Here is an 18,199-nt window from a genome sequence, read left to right on the forward strand (position 1 = left end):
ATATGGCTCTAACTCATTATTTTTAATAGTTTCACCACATAATATTCTACAATACCACATTTATTCAGCCACTCTCCTGTTAAAGCAGGTGGTTTTCCAACTTTTGCCACTGTAAATAATACTGCAATATACATCTTTGTCTATATTTCTATGTATTGGTACATTAAATTTTACTGGGTAGATTCTCAAAAGCTCTAATATTATAGCATCTCTTATATCAACAGTGTATGAGAATGATTATTTCCTATATTCTTTTTTTTTTTTTTTTTTTTTTTGTGTGTGTGTGTGTGTGTGTGTTACGCGGGCCTCTCACTGTTGTGGCCTCTCCCGTTGCGGGGCACAGGCTCCGGACGCGCAGGCTCAGCCGCCATGGCTCACGGGCCCAGCCGCTCCGCGGCGTGTGGGATCTTCCCGGACCGGGGCACGAATCCGTGTCCCCTGCATCGGCAGGCGGATTCTCAACCACTGCGCCACCAGGGAAGCCTATTTCCTATATTCTTGACAGCACTTTTAATTTATAAACACATGCACACACACACAGGCACACACACAGAGATAAATTTTTGTGTTCTTGATATATGTGTATTATATACACACACATAAGATTTTGTCTCTCTGGTAAAAAAAAAAATATAATCTTGTGATGTTGATTCAAATTTTCCTGATGCCTGGTAAGGTTAAACATGCTTTTATATGTTTACTGGGCATTTCCATTTCCTCTTCTGTAAACTGCCTTTTCATAATCTTGACCTATTTTTTTCTCCTGGGTTTTTATTTTTTAATATCAATCTAAGGTTTCTCTGTATAGTAATTAATTCACTGTCATATGTGTTCAACATATTTTTCCAAGGGTACTGTCACCTTTTGCTTATTAATGGTGTATTCTACTATACCAAAATATAAAATATTTATATATTTGAATGTTTTAACCTATTCCTTTATGTTTTAGATTTCCTTCTTGCTTAAGAAAGTCATCCTCAACTTGATTTCACACACCATAATTTCATCAAATAGTCTTACAGTTTCAATCTTGAATGCACTGAGATTTATTTTTATATATTGTACAAGGTAGAGGTCAAATTTATTTTCTTTCAGGTGGATAGTCAAGTATGCCAGCACCATTTATTAAATAAAACATCCTTTTCTAAAATAAATAAAATGACACAACTATTACTCTGGACCAGGCAGTGTTCTAAATGTTTCTCATGTACTGATTCATTTAAGAATCATGACAACCCTATGAAGGAGGCACTGTTATTATTCATTTTACAAACAGAAAACACATGGTGAAGTTAAGGATGTTTCCTCAAATCAGAAAATTAGGAAGTGGCAAAGAAGCTAGGAACTATGGCCTAAGAGTACAATTCTCTTAATCCCTTAATTACACTACCTTTCTTAATGAATGATAGCATACAGTTAAGTTCCCATATGTACTTGGATCTATTGATATTTCTGAAATTTTTTATGTTTCATTGACCAATTATATTTGTTTGTGTTAGTACCACATGGCTTTTATTATTATTGCAAAATTTCACTTGAAGAAGGGATTTTCAAAAATAAAAAATGAGTTTTAAAACATATAGACCGTAAGCTTATTCTTCCAACTAATACTAGTCACTCAACAAATATTGAGAACCTATAATGCTCCTGGTTAGTCCTTCTTAATACATCAGAGAATAAAACAAAGACCACTGTTCTCATGTAACTTATTTTCTAGGAAAGTGAGACTGACAATACACAATAAATATGATAATAAGCAAAGTATGTAGTATTCCATGAGGCAATGGAAAAAAATACAGCAAGATAAAGGGAATCAGAAGTACTTGGGAGAATGGGGAGGCCAGGTTGCAATATCAAATAGGGTGGCCAGGTATATCCTTCTCAATAGGGTATTGAGAGGTGAATGTTGAACAAAGACTTGACGACTATGAAGGTGTTAGCCAAGTAGATCTCTGAGATAAGAGAATTTTGTGTAGAGAGAGGCAAGCACATGCCTAATGTCTGCAAGGAAACGCAAGCAGGTGAATTTGCCTGCGGCAGAGTGAGGAAGGAGGCAAGTGGTAGGAAATGAAGTGAAAATGGTAATGTGGCAATGTCCAGATCTTGTAAGTTAATGGATGTCATTTTGGGGATATTGGCTTTTGCTGAGTGCAATGGAAAACTACCACAGGTGTAATTTTTAAAAACTGACATATTTTAGAAGCCATAGTCTGCTCAGTGGAGAACAGACTTGGGGGAGCAAAGGTAGAAAGTCAGAGAAACCTATACAGAGGCCTTTGTGATAATTCAGGCTTGGACTAGGGTAGCAGTAGATGTAATGAGAAGTGTTCAACATTTTATATATTTTTTAATGGTAGAGTCAACATTATTTCTTATAGGAACTGGATTTGGGGTATTAAAGAAAAGAGATGAGGATGAATCCAAGATTTCTGATCTGAGAAAGTGGATGTATGGAATTGCTTCAACTGAGACGGTAAAGGCTATAGGTGGAGCAGGTTTGGAGTAGTTTTAGGACTTCTGAATTAAAGATGTCCATTAGATATGGATGTGGAAATGCTGAGTGGGAAACTGGATACAGTGTGTAGTTTCACTCTGAGATCTAGATGAGAGATAAATGTGAACCCAAGTTATGTGGGATCTTATACAATTTTAGAGGACATCTTTGTCCTCTACATTCAAAATTATAAAGATAAAACTAGGTAGAGGGCCTTATAATAAGCCTGTGCAGGTTAGGAATCTTAAGGCTTAAGCTTCATTAGTTCATAGTAAACCTGCCTCTCATTGGAAACATAAATTTTGCATATGTCAGAATATAAAAGCCAAGGTATTATATGAGGAGAAAGAAAACTATATACCCAGAAAGAGTTTCAACTATTAAGACCCGGATCACTCCAACATTAAGAGGGATGATGGGAAGAACTAGCAAAGGATTTTGAGATGAAGCACAAGGTATGATACAGGAGGAAAATCAAGGTTGTGTAATAATATCCTAGAAGCCAAGTAATGAAAGTATACCAAGAAAGTGAAAGTGACAAATTTATAACAAATACTGTTGATAGGCCAAATAACATGTAGATTGAGAACAGACAACTGGAATTAGCTATGGGATCATCACTGATGTCCTATGCAACACAGTTCTGGTAGAATGGAGGCAAAAACCTGATAAGAGTGAATTTAAGAAAAGATGGGAAGTCAGAAACTGGAAAACAGAGAGTAAATAACTTTTGTGAGTTTTGCTACAAAGGAGTATAAGAAATAGGGCATTAGCTGGTGAGGGAAGTGAGATTAAAAGAAGGTTTGTCTTTTAAAAAAACCAGATGTATGTATGCTGATGGGAATGATCCTATAGAGATCAGAAACTTGAAAGATAAAGGAAAGAGAAAGTAGAATTGTTGAAGAGATGACCTTGAGTAAAGAAAAAATAATAAGGTTTAATGTGCAACTGAAATTACTGGTTTTAGATAGGAGCAGGGAAAGTTTATGGTAATAGATGAGAGGTAGAATATGTGGGTATAAATGAAGTTGTGATTTTGTACAATTTTTCTTTTTATTGCTTCCATTTTTCTCAGTGAAGTAGGAAGTAAGATCATCAGCCAGGAGTGAGGATGGAGCAAGAGATATTGGGGTGCTGTAGCAGGGACAATTCTTAGATGGCCCCATGACCTCTGCTCCCTTGGTGTTAAGCCTTGTATAGTTCCCACCACTTAAGTGTGAGTAGAAATTGTGACCTGATTTCTAATCAACGGAATATGGCAAAGGGATGGAACGTCACTACTCTGGTTAAATTACACTGTATGGCAAAGGAAGTGAGAAGTCACTCCTGTGTTTAAGTTCAATAAGACTTCATCTTGCTAACAAACAACGGAGAGAGAGAGATTTTCCTGTTGGCTTTGAAAGAAGCAAACAGCCAAACTGTGAAATGCCTGTAGAGAGGGTCACACAGCAGCCTCTAGAACTTGGGGACCCTCTAGATTCTGAGAGCTTCCTCTTGCCAACAGCCAATGAGAAGTTGGGGTCCTCAGTCATACAGCTGCAAAAAACTGGATGCTGCCCTCAACCTACATGAACTTAAAATCGGATTGGTCTCCAGTGAAGCCTCTAGATGAGAATACACCCCAGCCAGTACTTTGATTGCTGACCTGTGACTGAGCAGAGGACTCAGCTAACAATGCCTTTGACTCTTGACTCATAAAAACTATGAGATAATAAAGGTGTGCTGTTTAAGCCAGTAAGTTTGTGGTAATCTTTTATACAGAAACAGAAAACTCATTAAAGGAAAGGAGAAAGGAGACAAGAATTTATGAAACCGTCCTCTAAAGAGTAAAAAAGTGACTGGGCTTATGATTACCTGACAGAATTAAGGGTCCATTTGAGATCTGTGTTCATGAAATCAAAGTGGGACCAGTGAGTTCTATTTGTGTTTTTCTGTAACTATATCAAAAGTGCTATATATGAGTATGAGTTACCTATTTTCATTTGTTTTGTATATTTTGATATATAATTTCAAATTTATTAGTACATAAATAAATATCTATAAAGCACATATTTCTGAAACTATTCTATTTATTCTTTTTACTTTTCCTGAAATTTGAGAAGAATCCCAGGAGGGCTAACAATCAGGAATCTAAAATTAAGAATTTAATTATTGGCACCATTGACTGATTAACAAAACCACTTTGTTGAATCTTAAAGTGACTGAAAAATGTAGCATCGATAACTTAGAACTGATCAAATCCAACTGATTATGTTTTTTATCTTAAGTTTATAAACACACTGATTAAGACTCTAATTCTATTTGTATCTTTATATTTGCGTCTTAAAGTTCCACATGTAAAAAGTGTCAAACCTGCACTTTGCAATATGCAATGCATGCAAAAAAAAAGTGTAAGTTGTAAAAGTATTAGCCCTAACTTTTCTTTTTTAATAGGAAAATAAGAGCAACTTGATTTATAAGTTAGACAACAAGTAACTCAGTACTCTCACTAGGGAAGAAAATAACTATAGAGCATCTTAAGCTATCCTAAAAAGCATGCAGACACTTTGTATAGAAATATTTTAGAGTTGAAAAAGCAGCAATATTAGTATCACAGAATCTTTTTTTAAAAATAAAACTCAAAGAGTTTAAGCTGTTTTATGCTATATCATTTACCATCTTAAAGAATAATCTTTCTTTTTCATTATCACTTGAAAGAAATTTCAGAAAAAATTAAATAAACATAACCTAACATTTATATGGTGGGTAATACACTCTAGAATAGCACTGTTCTAAGAATAGCTAATGAATTTATTATCTGAATTTCATAGAAGGGGAAACTGAGGCCCAATTTACTCAGCAAGTGGCAGAACAGGATTTGATCACAGAAAATTAGGCTCAAGTCTTGACTTTTAACCACCATTCTATAAAGTTTCTCATATGACAGTCCTTCAGTTTTCCAGGGGAAATTATTATAGACGCATAACACTGTAGTTATAGTCTGTCAGTCTGATCTGTGAAAACAGTCTGACCTGTGGAAACATGAGGGTAGGAAAGTAAAATCCAGTATGTACTGAAGCATTACAGTCATTTTTAAAAAGAACAAAAGATTTTTAAACGTTGAAACTGCAGATAAAACTTAATCTTTAATGTATTTTCTGTGCATTTTATTGTTGGGTTTTCTAAATGTTAATAGTCCCTTAGTTCCTTTTATTACATTAGTTTGTAACACAGACAAACTATTCTAAAGAAAACTCAATCATAACTCATTTAGCTATTATAGATGAAATAACACAAGTATTTGTCTAGATTGCTTTATATTGGTTTATGAAAATTCACATGGAAAAAGTCTGCAGCTACTTTTAACAGCAGAAGATAACAGATTAGCTATAACACATAAACAATAATTTTAACACAAAACTGGAGACATATCTGCTAAATTGCTGGGTAAGAATAAAGTAAACTTATACCACAAATGAAAGTTATATTCTTATAGGTTTAAGAGTCTATTTTAAGTATGGAGAGTTTAAGACGATCACATTAAAACCCATTTTTCTATCTCGGTTACTCTTACAGATCTAAGTCAATTTAGTGAAGCTGAATTAATTAGGACTATCCACAAGAAACAACTGTGAGCTATCTAAGGACTGAATAAACAGCAAAACCCAAATTATGTTCTGTCCTACAACATTAATAGAATCTATTGGGAAATACCCACAGGGAATGAAATAATTACAAACTACTAATAACATAAAGATGAAAGATAACTACAATTCCTTCAATGAATTTAAGGATTTTGTTTTGTTCTTTTATATCTTGCCTCATGTTATCCAGGAGATATTATACTTCTTTGTAGAAGAACAGAAGAAATCAAAGTATAAATAAAACACATTTAATAAACATAACTAGAACAGTGAACAGAGTATAAAACCACAAATGACTTATTATTTCAAATTAGAAAAATATAATTAGAAAAATATCCAGAGGTGGACGTAGTAACATATCTAGAGGGTAAAAATATTATATTGTTAGTAAACTTCAACAAGTGACCTTTTTAAGAAATTTTATAAAAATTCATGTTCACATAAAATAAATACAAATCTAACTTCAAAGACAAAATTATTGAGATGGCTTTTCTCTCTAGACCCAGAATTTTTTACTTTTTATGTTGAGAAAAATCATTTGTTTTTATTACTGTTGTACTCATTTGTCTTGTTTTTATTTGTAAGAGAATGAAGTATAAGAGAAACATTAAAAACATAAAGTCAGTTGTTTTCACAATAGTTTTCTATATCATATAATTAAGCTCATATAGGAGATAAGGTATGAGTGAAAATGTATATACACTTTTCAACTTCATGCATCAATAATACAAGCTTGGTTCTCACTTTAGGTAGTACCATTACCTTCAAAGAGAAGTGCTGGGTTTCATCCCTAGAAATGTGTACTTTTTTAACCAATTTATTGGGGCTAAAATGTGAGCATTATAAAGTATTTTTGTTTGAAGGGAATACTACTGCATAAAATAAAAATCAAGCTCTTACTATAGAATAACATTCTAAATGTTAGTTTTGCTTTCAGTTACTTAAAATTTTTTCCTGAGGTTGCAAATGTATTAGAATCGATAAATGAGCAAAATAATTCTGATAGCCTTATATGAGATCATATTCAAAAGCCACATTTAATATATTTAGCAAATATAGTTCAAAGTTAATAATTTATTAGTCAACTGTATGAAAAATATATTAAAAATATAAACTCTTGTTTAATATTTAAATAATCCCATAAGGCCTTGTATTAGTAAAAAAGTGGAAATATTAAGGAAAATAACATTTCTCACCTAAATGAAGCTCAACTCAGACAAAATGAAAATGTGTTTAATCATTTTAATAATATATTTTTCAACATTTGTCATGTTAAAGTACAGTAAGGCTCTGAATTACACAGAATATTTTAGTGATTTCCTTAAACGTGCCAAAAATAACTACATTTTTGAAGAATGTCCTACAAATATTCAGTACCAAAACAATCAAGTCAAACTAAGATATATTTCTAATTGCAAAGTTTGCCACTCCGGCAAAGAAAATGCTATTATTAAATTCAAAGAAAGTACCATTTCCTGAGTTGTTAAACAGCATTAAAATTATCACAAATACCAATTTCCAGTTACTTTTAGATTGCTAGGAATGCTTTTCATCAAAAGTTTAAAATTTTTACACAGTAAGGCATATCTGAAATAAAAAACAAAGAAAAATGCATTCACATTTAAAGATATACCTTTGCTCAGTAAGTCATATTTATACATTTATTTTTTACATATATGATATTCTTAACTTATATACCAAGAATCCTAGGGAGAAATAATAAGGGAGATTATAAACACCAACTCAATAAATAACCCTCAAAGCTCGTAAAGTCATAATTTTAGGGGGAAAATCCAAAATTCTAGTAGTCTACCATCTGAATATACTTTTGTTATCTAAAGCTAAAAATGCATATAAATTTTCAGGCATAACTGATATTTCTTTCTCAAGTTATTTGGAATCTGTTCATGGTGCACATATGTGAATGAACGAATACATCCTTAACCCACCAGTATCTTTTTCTCCAGTGTGCAGGCAATCACCCGTGAAAAGTATGGTGTAGATGACAGGATGATACTGTACCTGATTAGCTCTGGAGGTGGTCATGGGATCAGATGGAGAGGACTTGGTGGTAGTTGGGGAAGATGGCAATGTCTGGGAATAAAGCAGTTCAGGAGCAAATCAACCTTTATAAGCCTTAAACTGATTATTTAAATAAAACAAAATAAAATAAAATGTAATATAACGAGAACAAAATCCTATGAACAAATTTTTCTCCTATTCATTCAAATTTAATGGAATTTAAGATCAATTAAGTAACTAATGCATGTAAATATGCATGCATAAGCATGTAAAAATAAATTCATGACTTGAAATCATGATGGTGACTGATAAAAATTCACATGAGTATTAAAGGTATCCTGACCATATTCATGAATAGTAGTCTCTTTTCTTTCCCTCTTGTTTTCTTGGGGGAAAAGAGATCTCAAACAAAAATTCAAGAAATTTAATGAGTAAAACTGAAAGTCATCTTCCTATCAATGAATACAGTCGGGGGTTGAAAGAAGTGGTGAAATGAAGTTTACTTTCGCATAAAAGTATCCACCTACTTAATATGTTGAACATCACCAACAAGTTGATTCCACATGAATTTAGGGTTCCATACTTAAAAGCAATTAAATTTGCAGTTCTGAGTTCTTAATATCACATTATCTTCTAAAACATTAATTTTTAATAAATTTAGAGCCCGTCTGAAAATGTAAACATTAACCTCATATTAATAAACAAGTAACTAATAGCATTTTAACAAATTGCCATAATATTTTTATCATTTGTGCTAAACACTAAAAATTTATATAGATATAGGGTATAATATATTATAGCGTCATCAGCCTGTGTTGATAACAGGTACAAAAATATTAGGAATCAAATTATTGTTCATTTCATTTCTAAACACATATACAAACTATATATAAAATATGCCATATGAGACCATAATATACTTAAGATATTTTAAAAACTTCTCATGTCTAATAGAGTAACCTTAATGTGTGTGTAAGATGTTAAAGTTTTATCTTTTTAAAAAGGTATATTTTCACTTAGCAAATAGCATCGCTTAAGTAGCATCCTCAATAGATAATATTTCTTAATACATGAAATGGGGTAGTTTTATAGTACAGACAAAATTCTATATGCACATTATGTTTTATATTAATATGTATCCATCAAAATTACTCAGATATGAGCAAAAGCATAACTTTAAAGGTTCAGCAGTGTCAGGAAAAGCAGATGAAATTACTTAATACAGTCATATTTATGCATTTAATATTTCAAAAGTCCTAATTAGGATAGAATAAAGCATTTAAGAGTAAAAGAAAGGATAAAAAATTCACAGGCTCCTGCTTAACTCACTGTTCTCAAGTAACAAAGTAAGACTGATTCTAATATCAGATCACATTCTAAACAGTCCACTCCTCTAAGGATTCTTGATTCTTAAGTTAAAACCTGAGATACTTTGAGGAAAACTAGACTTAATGTTGAGTCATACCAAGATTTTTGTTAAATCATACTTTAAAAGGGGAGAGGAGCTACATTCAGAAGTAAAACCTCACAAAAGAAGAAAAAAACCCTTCGAATCCTGTTTTCTGTTTTTGCTATTTGTAATAAATTCATTTTATATAGTCATTTCTCCAGAGAGACTTTCATTTCCAGTCATTAATAATTACCCTAATATTTTATTTTCCATGCAATACTATGCAGAGACATACGCTACTGACTTCTTGCTACTCTTGTACTATGAACTGAAGAGTAAAGGTTTTATTTTCCCACCTCTGGTTACAGTTGTTACTGTACAGGTTTCCTGGGGGTAGTTAACATATATTTAAGAATATGTTCTTTACTAATCTCAGAGTAATTATGAGATTGCTGACTAAATAGATGTGAAATAAATCTAGAGGCCATCTATCCCAATATAGGTTAGAAGCCAAGTTCATTAACCTACAGAAGCATGAGGTATGTGTGTTGGGCTCTTCTATTTGCATCAGGATAAAATCAACTTGAAGTATCACAGGTGTTCATTATGACATCCATCTTGCCCTAGATATGAATTCTCTTGAAATATTGTAAAGAAATATGTGGAAAAGTAGTAATATCAAGTGACTCAGAATTTGTGGTCATTAAGATTAATATTATCTTCTGTCAATTTATTCGGTGTCTTTCTTTTTACTTGGCGTATATGTGAAGTATTGGGCATGAATTAATAATTGATACAATTCATATTCATCAACATTGTCCTTAATAATTCTGATGCTTCTTTCTCATAGAAATAAAAACAATAATTTTAAACTTCTGGAACAATATTAATATGTTTAAAATCATTAAGGGTTTGGTTATTAAATATCATATTCTGATAAGAAGTTAAGAGTTTGTTTTAAATAAAACAGGTGAAAATTAAATAAGTTTGGGCTTTAAGGGATAAGATTGTCAGAGTCTTTTGACACAGTCAATTGCATCTAAATATATTTTCTTGTTTATATTCCTAAAATAATAAACATGTAATCAAGTAAACGTGATGAGTTTTCTATTGATAGTTATCTATTAGTCATATAGATACCCTTAAACACAAAAAGTCTCCTTCCTTTACAAATTTAACCTATAGCAATAGAGAATCCAGCAAGTTTGCGTTTCAGTTGATTTTTTAAATGCTAGTGGTAAAAACTGTTCTCATAAATAGATATGTGTAAATATATTAAAGTAGTGCCTTTAGTTTAAAAGGTTCTATTAATTAGATTTAAAAACAGCTTTGATAGTTGTTCTCAACCACACATATAGAACAGAAAAATTCGTAAGAAATACTTCAATGTACAATATGTTTATTTCCCGAATATTTTATAAACATGTTTATTCCTATTTACTATGCAGACTAAAAGTTTAAGCGGTTTCAAGTTAAAAAAATCATTTAGTAAAACTTCTGATATATATCTGGAAGATGTAACTAACTGAATATCCATATAGCAACAATATATTAAAATATCTTATAAATAACATTTATAAAGGATATATACTGCTAAAAACTCTTTTTTTTATATTTATCAATTGGTGATTATGAAGGGCACAGGCATTTTTTAGCACAATTTTATCTTTCAAATGGAAAAGTTTAATATTTTTATTTATATGACACAAATGTCTATTTAAGAATTCTGCTTTAAACGTTGAAGGCTGAATTACTTATTGCAGAAAAATTTGAAGTAGTTTATAATTTTAAAATAGTGGATTTTTTGGAATATAAAACAGTTTTTTAAAATTCAAGATTTAATAATAGTCATTTAATTAAATGTAGATTTCACTAGGCTCTTGGGAATAAGAACTAAAAAGTGATTACAAATTATGAAATGCATTCTTGTTAACAAGTGACAGTTTTACTGGACCAGAGAATATTACTATAAATAAACTCCATAATAAATAAGCTTACCTCAAGCAAATCTACAATAATAGACTGTCAAGGTCTACTATATATATACTGAAAACAGCAATGAACAGCAAACTTCAATTTTAATTTGGAAGGTACTACTAGCTAACTGAGTAACATTACTTGAGTAATCACCCTCCCAATCCTTTGTTTTCAGTTCTGTTAAATAAATCTGCATATTACTCTATAAAAAATAATAGATCAGCTATTTAAATATGTAATTGTTATCTGTGGTTTTTCATCCTGACAAGTATCCAGCATTCTCCCAATGTCTGAACTATCTGGAACCAATTAGCCCTAATATAAACTCATGTTGTCTAATTTCAAAAGGTCTTTTACAATTGATTCCTATTCCATAGCTTATAGTCCTCCTAATTACTATTCTACACCTTTATCCTTCTCTTCAACCATTCAATCCCATGTATTTTATCTTCCTTTCAATTGATAGTTTTTATTACTTGAAAGAAATCATGATTTTCCAGAATGAGCTTCCTTATCTACTACAATTGGCCTCATTTCAACCTGTTCAGTTTTCCAAACCACTGTTTTCCCTATCTTCTCATTCTTTTCAATGTAGACAAAATTGTGATCTCCCGCTCAAACTTCCTACTCTTCAGGGGCTAGGACCTTAACACCCTAAACTATTATCTTTCCACCATTCCTGAGTCATTTTGTTCCCTTAATGATCTCATCTGTATTTGGCATCTCCAATTTCTCTACGTTTTCAAGCTCCTTTTTATTCTTTAACATTAGCCATTCGCTCTTTAGTAGCAGGGGTTATGTGAGTCTCTCTGATCTAACTTGTATTTTTCTCCTTTTATATCCACAATTTCAAGTCAGCAGTTCCCACACTTCACACTTTTTTTTTTTTTTAACCTAACCAGCCTCTTTACCTTTAGGAAATATTATTAATAAATAACAACTTTTTTCTCAACATAGACTTGAAACTAACTTTTCGAATCTCCAATGATTTCCTATTTTAAAAAATAGTTATTCTCTAATTTTTCTTTGGGTATTTGATCCTTTTTAGCATCTTTTCTTATATTGTACTTTCCTCATTTTCTCCCTTTTATCTTTATGGTTAATAAGGAGCACTTACTAGGAACCAGATATAGATCCACTCAATTAATACTCACAATATCCTTACAGAACAGATTACTATTACTTTTCCCATGTTATAGGTAAAGAAGTTGAGGTATACAGAAGTAAAACAGCTTGTCCAAATGTACACAACTGGTAAATTAAAGAGGCAGGATTTGAAACCTGGCAATCCTATTCCAGATCCTATACCTAACCACTACACTATAATGCTTCTGACTTACTTTTTTTAAAAAAGTAACTGCTTCTTTATCTTTTTTTTTCTCTCCTACAATGAAGGTGTAAGTGAAATTATCACCTTTACTGCAATTAAGGACCTATATTTTCAGTTTTAAATTCTCACCTATGCGTCTATCAAAGACTACTTCAAGGAAAAAACATACTATGTACAACTTATTCAACTTGCCTGAAACAAACATACAAAAATATTATCTCACATAGATGCCTGACTAAAATTCACTAGTTGCTTCCTAGAATTCAACATTTTGCTAGGCTCAAAACCACATATAGTCATTTTAAAATTTTCCTCATCATTTTACAACTGGAATCAAACCAGTCTCAAAGCCTCACAGATTTCACTTTGAAATATCTTCTAACTTCAAGCTTTGTCTCAACTTTCACCACCAGAGGAGATTGTGTTCATCATCTTATTTTTAAAATATTCCCTGGTCTCCTAACTTCACCCTGATACAAGACTTTCTAATTCAAACGAGGTCCTCTTCTTGGAGATGCTTATTCAAGACTCTGAAAAATTCCAGAAGAGAGAAATCTATTGGATTTTGTTTAATCAGCATTACTCAAACTTAGAAGCCATACAGCTCAGTGTTAAGATCAATTACCAGTTACATTTCCTTGGGTAAGTTACTCAAATTCCTCTAAGCATCAGTTTCTATAAGTATAACATAGACTCCATACCTGCCTCAGAAGAATTTTGGAAGGATGAATGAAAGGTGATAATAAATATAAAGTGCATAGCACAATGGCTAGCACAGAAACAGAATAAGCACCATATACATCTCTGTTACCGGTATTACTGATCCTTCATTCTTGACCACAAAAATGTTTTTCCTGGCAAAGATTAACATCCCCTGGATTTGTGAGTATTACATAAAAGAAGTTTTAAAAAATATTATTTTATAAACCTTCAAACCTAAAGATCTGCATAGTACATTACTCAGTAATTGTCATAATTCTCTTCCTCTCCTACCAATAGGTGTTCCTACAAGCACTCTAAGAATCTGTGTGGAGTTTTAGCACAGAAGAGAACAAAGGGCAGAGGTGCCTCTTTTTTTTTTTTCCATAACCTTCTAGAGAAATTAAAAGGGCTCTTTTGGAAAATATTAGGAAGAATCCGTAGTCTACAGGATACCCTTTGGCTAGACATCCAAGACTCTCCATTATCTGGTCCCACATGGCTTATCTAACATTAATTTCCTCTAAACTACAACACAGATATTCCACTTCTGTCAAGATAATCTCTTTACTATTTAACAATTATGATGTCTTTCTCCTCAAATCCATATTGCTTCATCTGCCTAAAATAAGCTTTTTTCTTTTTTCTCTTCTAATCAGGCAATTCCCGTACAATCTTCAAGGTCCAGTTCAAGTCTTCACCTATTTTATAAGACCAAATGTCACTCTAGCCTACATTTCTTTCACACTCCTCCAAACTTTTATACTGCATTGTTTATATTGTAGTTTTGGTATCTAAATACTGTTTTATATTTTTATTAGTTATTTTAAGTATTTAGGATCTCTCATAAACTAGCTTGACAGAGGAAGGGCTACATTTTAATATATTTTACAATTTACTAAGAAGGCATTTAATAAATTTATTATTGAATGAATGAGTAATGAACAAATTATGTGCTAATTTTGCCAATTTTTCATGATGAAAGTAGAATTCTTTGAGCTAAGTGAGATTTTTGGTATCTTAATTTAATTTTTACATACAAAATAATTATTTAAATGCCTATAACCACTTCTTTCTTGATGTAGATTTTCTTAAAAATGCATTTGAGCCAAAGAGAAAAAAATGCTGAAAAACTGTAATAGACAAAGGAAGTTTACAAATGCCAGCTATCTTACTGATTTGTCGTTTCTACCATGTTTTGGGGTTCATTATATTGACTCATTAGGTATAAACAACCATACTTAGAAGGGGATTTGAGGGACTTACAGCAACAGGAAATGTTTCAATAATCCCGTGAGGAAATAAAAAGTACAAAATTCAAAACATAAAAGGTGGAAATTAAAATATGTACACCAAAAAATCTGGGCTAAGACATGCCCCAGGAATGAGTTCAGAGCTTCTAGGCAAACAAAGTCTAAATTATTTGACGATCACTGAAGGTCTCTGCTATTTTCATTTCCTGAAAATAAGAAATATAATGTTCCATGTTGCAATTAATATGTTTAATTTTGGCTTACTGGCTCTTGCTGCATATCTGTTTCCTTGTATACTGACTTGTGAAATGAGCACAATGGTGTTATACACCTCATGATAATCTTCTGATATTAAGGCTATAGAACAGAGGCTACATACTTTGATTATTCAATAAATATTATTATTATTGTCATTTTGAATATATAAAAATTGGAGTCCCTCTCTATTAGCAAATATATATTTGATTTAAATAAAACAAACAAACAAAAAAACACATTTGAGAATAAAGAAGTGAATAGTTCACATCTAATATCTAAATTGGATGTAAGGCTGTCATGCTAGATATCATCATGCTTCCATATGAAAGACTTGTGAGACCAGTATGTACTACTTTCCTAAGAACTTATACTTGGTTGAGATTTCATTAGGTCAATAAGGTTTCATTTGGGGAGAATATTCTGGTTCATGTAATTTATTCAGAAACCAACTGTATCTAGATCACATAATTCAGAAAATAATATTTTATAAAAGTCATAATAATATATGGTGTAAAATTCTAACTTTTAAAGCAAGTTTTATTCGTTTAGAACTAACTCTAACTTCCTATTTTCAGTCCAAGTTACATATTAATTATACTTCTTGTAGTAAGCAAAATCTTAAATTATCAACCATAAAAAACAATCGATATGTAGTAACAAAAATTAAGAAAATATAATTTCAGATCCAACATTAATTCATTTCTATGCAGAAATTACATTTTCCAGCTCCAGCAATTTTTAAAACTCGAATTTTATTCTTTGCACAATCTTAACTAGAAGAAAAAGTTTAAAAAATATTTTAAAGAAGTTATTTTAAAAATTAACTTCAGACTTGAAGTCCAAAGGGAATATAAATGTTATGCCATTAGTTAAGGGAAAGACTACCATTTTAAAAGAAATCTTATTATTCTATGTACTAAAATATAAAAAAAAATAAACATTATATGAAATATGTTTTTATCTATTCTAGTATAAACTAATTTATTTTAGAAATAATTATTTTATACTGGATTACCAGCATAATTTCTTCAGAAATAAAAGCATGGTAATTTAAATTTATATACTTCACTTACTATTTAGACAATGATCCAACAAAAAGTATTACATTGTAAAACAGGATACCTAGAAAGTTAGAGAATCCGAAATTTAGAGTATAAATAACTCTGTTGATCTACAGTATGATCAATCTCTCTTCCAGATTTTTCGAGTAAATTTTTCAAATTTTACATTTATAAGAAACTGTTTAAGTATTAAATATATTACCCTACTAGATGTAGTGTACTTTTTAATAAATCTTTTAAAATGATACTCTATTTCACATTACTGATTACATGAAATTAAATAATCAATAATAATTTCAATGCCATGAATGTCTACAAAGCTTACAAATGAATGCAAATACACAAAAGTAAATCAATCACCATTATTTTTTACCACTTATCTTGAATTTAAATAATATTATCTGAACAAGGCAAATAAAAATAGAAATGAACCCAACATTTTAAAATTCTGGCTTTCATAAAACTTTACTGAGACTGGATATACGACAACCTATAAATCTCATATTGCCATAGAGAAAATTAACGTTTCAACAATGACTCAGACTATTATTTGATGGTACTATTTAGTATTATAAAAATAATAAAAATTCATTCATATCATTGTCTTGAATATATTGCCAGTGATATAGTACTCAAAGTATATTTTATGTTTTATGTTTTTAAAAAAATCAAGATATTCACTGCCTTCCCTAAATGTTTGAACTTACAGAAATTACAAAATAAAGGGGAGAAGTAATAGGCTGGATTAAAGCAGAAAATCAATAGACTTTACACTTTAGTGCCAATTCTGTAAATTCTAAGACCCAGGTGATTTTAACCTAGAGGTCTTTAAACTCATACTTTTAGAATTTGGATAAAATCATGGTACCACTTTCAAGGCATCAGTTTTTAAATTATCCTTTGTATTCACCTAGCACAGATAAAATAAACATTTCAAAACTATAAATGGCTGTGAAGAATAAAAATATCTACTGATGTTTAGAAGTTTAGAATATTTACATTCTGCCATGTATAAACTAAAAGATACTTCCTTGAAAAGTTATAAAGGGCTACAAATTAAACTATTTTGACACTGACAAAGAGTATAAAATGAACGATTTTATATGGAATAACAACTACCTACTCATGATTTAAACATGGAAGGACTTTTTAAAATGGTAATTAAAAGAAAATTGAGTCTTGGCCCATAATTTGAAAATATATTACCTAATTATTAATTTCTATGTTTGTATTTAATTAGACAGCCTTATATTTATCAATATATTGGTAAAATTATAATAGATTCATAACACTGCCTAGTATAAAATATTTTTTTCAATTCAGAAACATGAAATTAATAAGATTTTGAGCTACATTTCAAATTTATTACAATGAACATAAATAATTCTGTGAACTAATGAATAATACATTTCTTTTGAAGGCATAGTCTATCAATACGATCACAAATTAAGCAGCTAATTATAAAAGGGCAAATGCAGAAACAATTATTATAAACATAAAGTATCAAATAATTCTGAGGATTTAAAAGAGGTTGAGGGGAAGAATTCACCTTATTTAACATTAAAGAATGTCATTTTTTTCCTACATCATGTCAGCCATTATTCAATCTTAAGAACTCACATTGCCTTTTATCAAGTAAAATTTTTGTTACAGAAAATCCCACACATTAAAAATAAACATTGGCCCTTTATGACATATATATAAATACTACACAAGTTATACAGAACATAATAGCTGATTTGTAACAAAGAACTGTTTGCTAGGTACAAAAGTTTACTTATACATATCTGTTGATAAAAAATGTTGAACATGACAAATTAACAAAACAGGAGTTTATAATGCATATACTAAAGGCTAAAAATATTATTAAGAATATGGTATTAGGAATTTTGAGAATATAGTTTCAATGTTTATACTTTATTTAAAAAGTGATATTATTTTAAATAGATTAAATTTCTATAAATTAATCAAATTTGTGTCTATAATTTTTTAAAGGGCACCATAAAAGAAATGAGTCACATAACTGCTCCTCAGTGTAACACTAATAAATGAGTAATTCAATTATCTGATCAACCTAAAGAAGAGACTCTGA

General features: G+C 30.8%; 1 protein-coding gene across 1 annotated transcript in view; it reads right to left on the reverse strand.

Moving 5' to 3' along the window:
• NOVA1 (NOVA alternative splicing regulator 1) overlaps nucleotides 1–18,199 on the reverse strand; it is a 141,412-nt gene that overhangs the window by 16,962 nt on the left and 106,251 nt on the right. Inside the window, exon 4 of the mRNA XM_024118388.3 lies at nucleotides 8,140–8,211. Within this exon, the coding sequence (XP_023974156.1) occupies nucleotides 8,140–8,211 (72 nt within the window). The remainder of the gene's footprint in view (nucleotides 1–8,139; nucleotides 8,212–18,199) is intronic.

Source organism: Physeter macrocephalus, chromosome 11 (assembly GCF_002837175.3).
Source record: "Physeter macrocephalus isolate SW-GA chromosome 11, ASM283717v5, whole genome shotgun sequence".
In the NCBI taxonomy this organism is placed as follows: Eukaryota; Metazoa; Chordata; class Mammalia; order Artiodactyla; family Physeteridae; genus Physeter; species Physeter macrocephalus.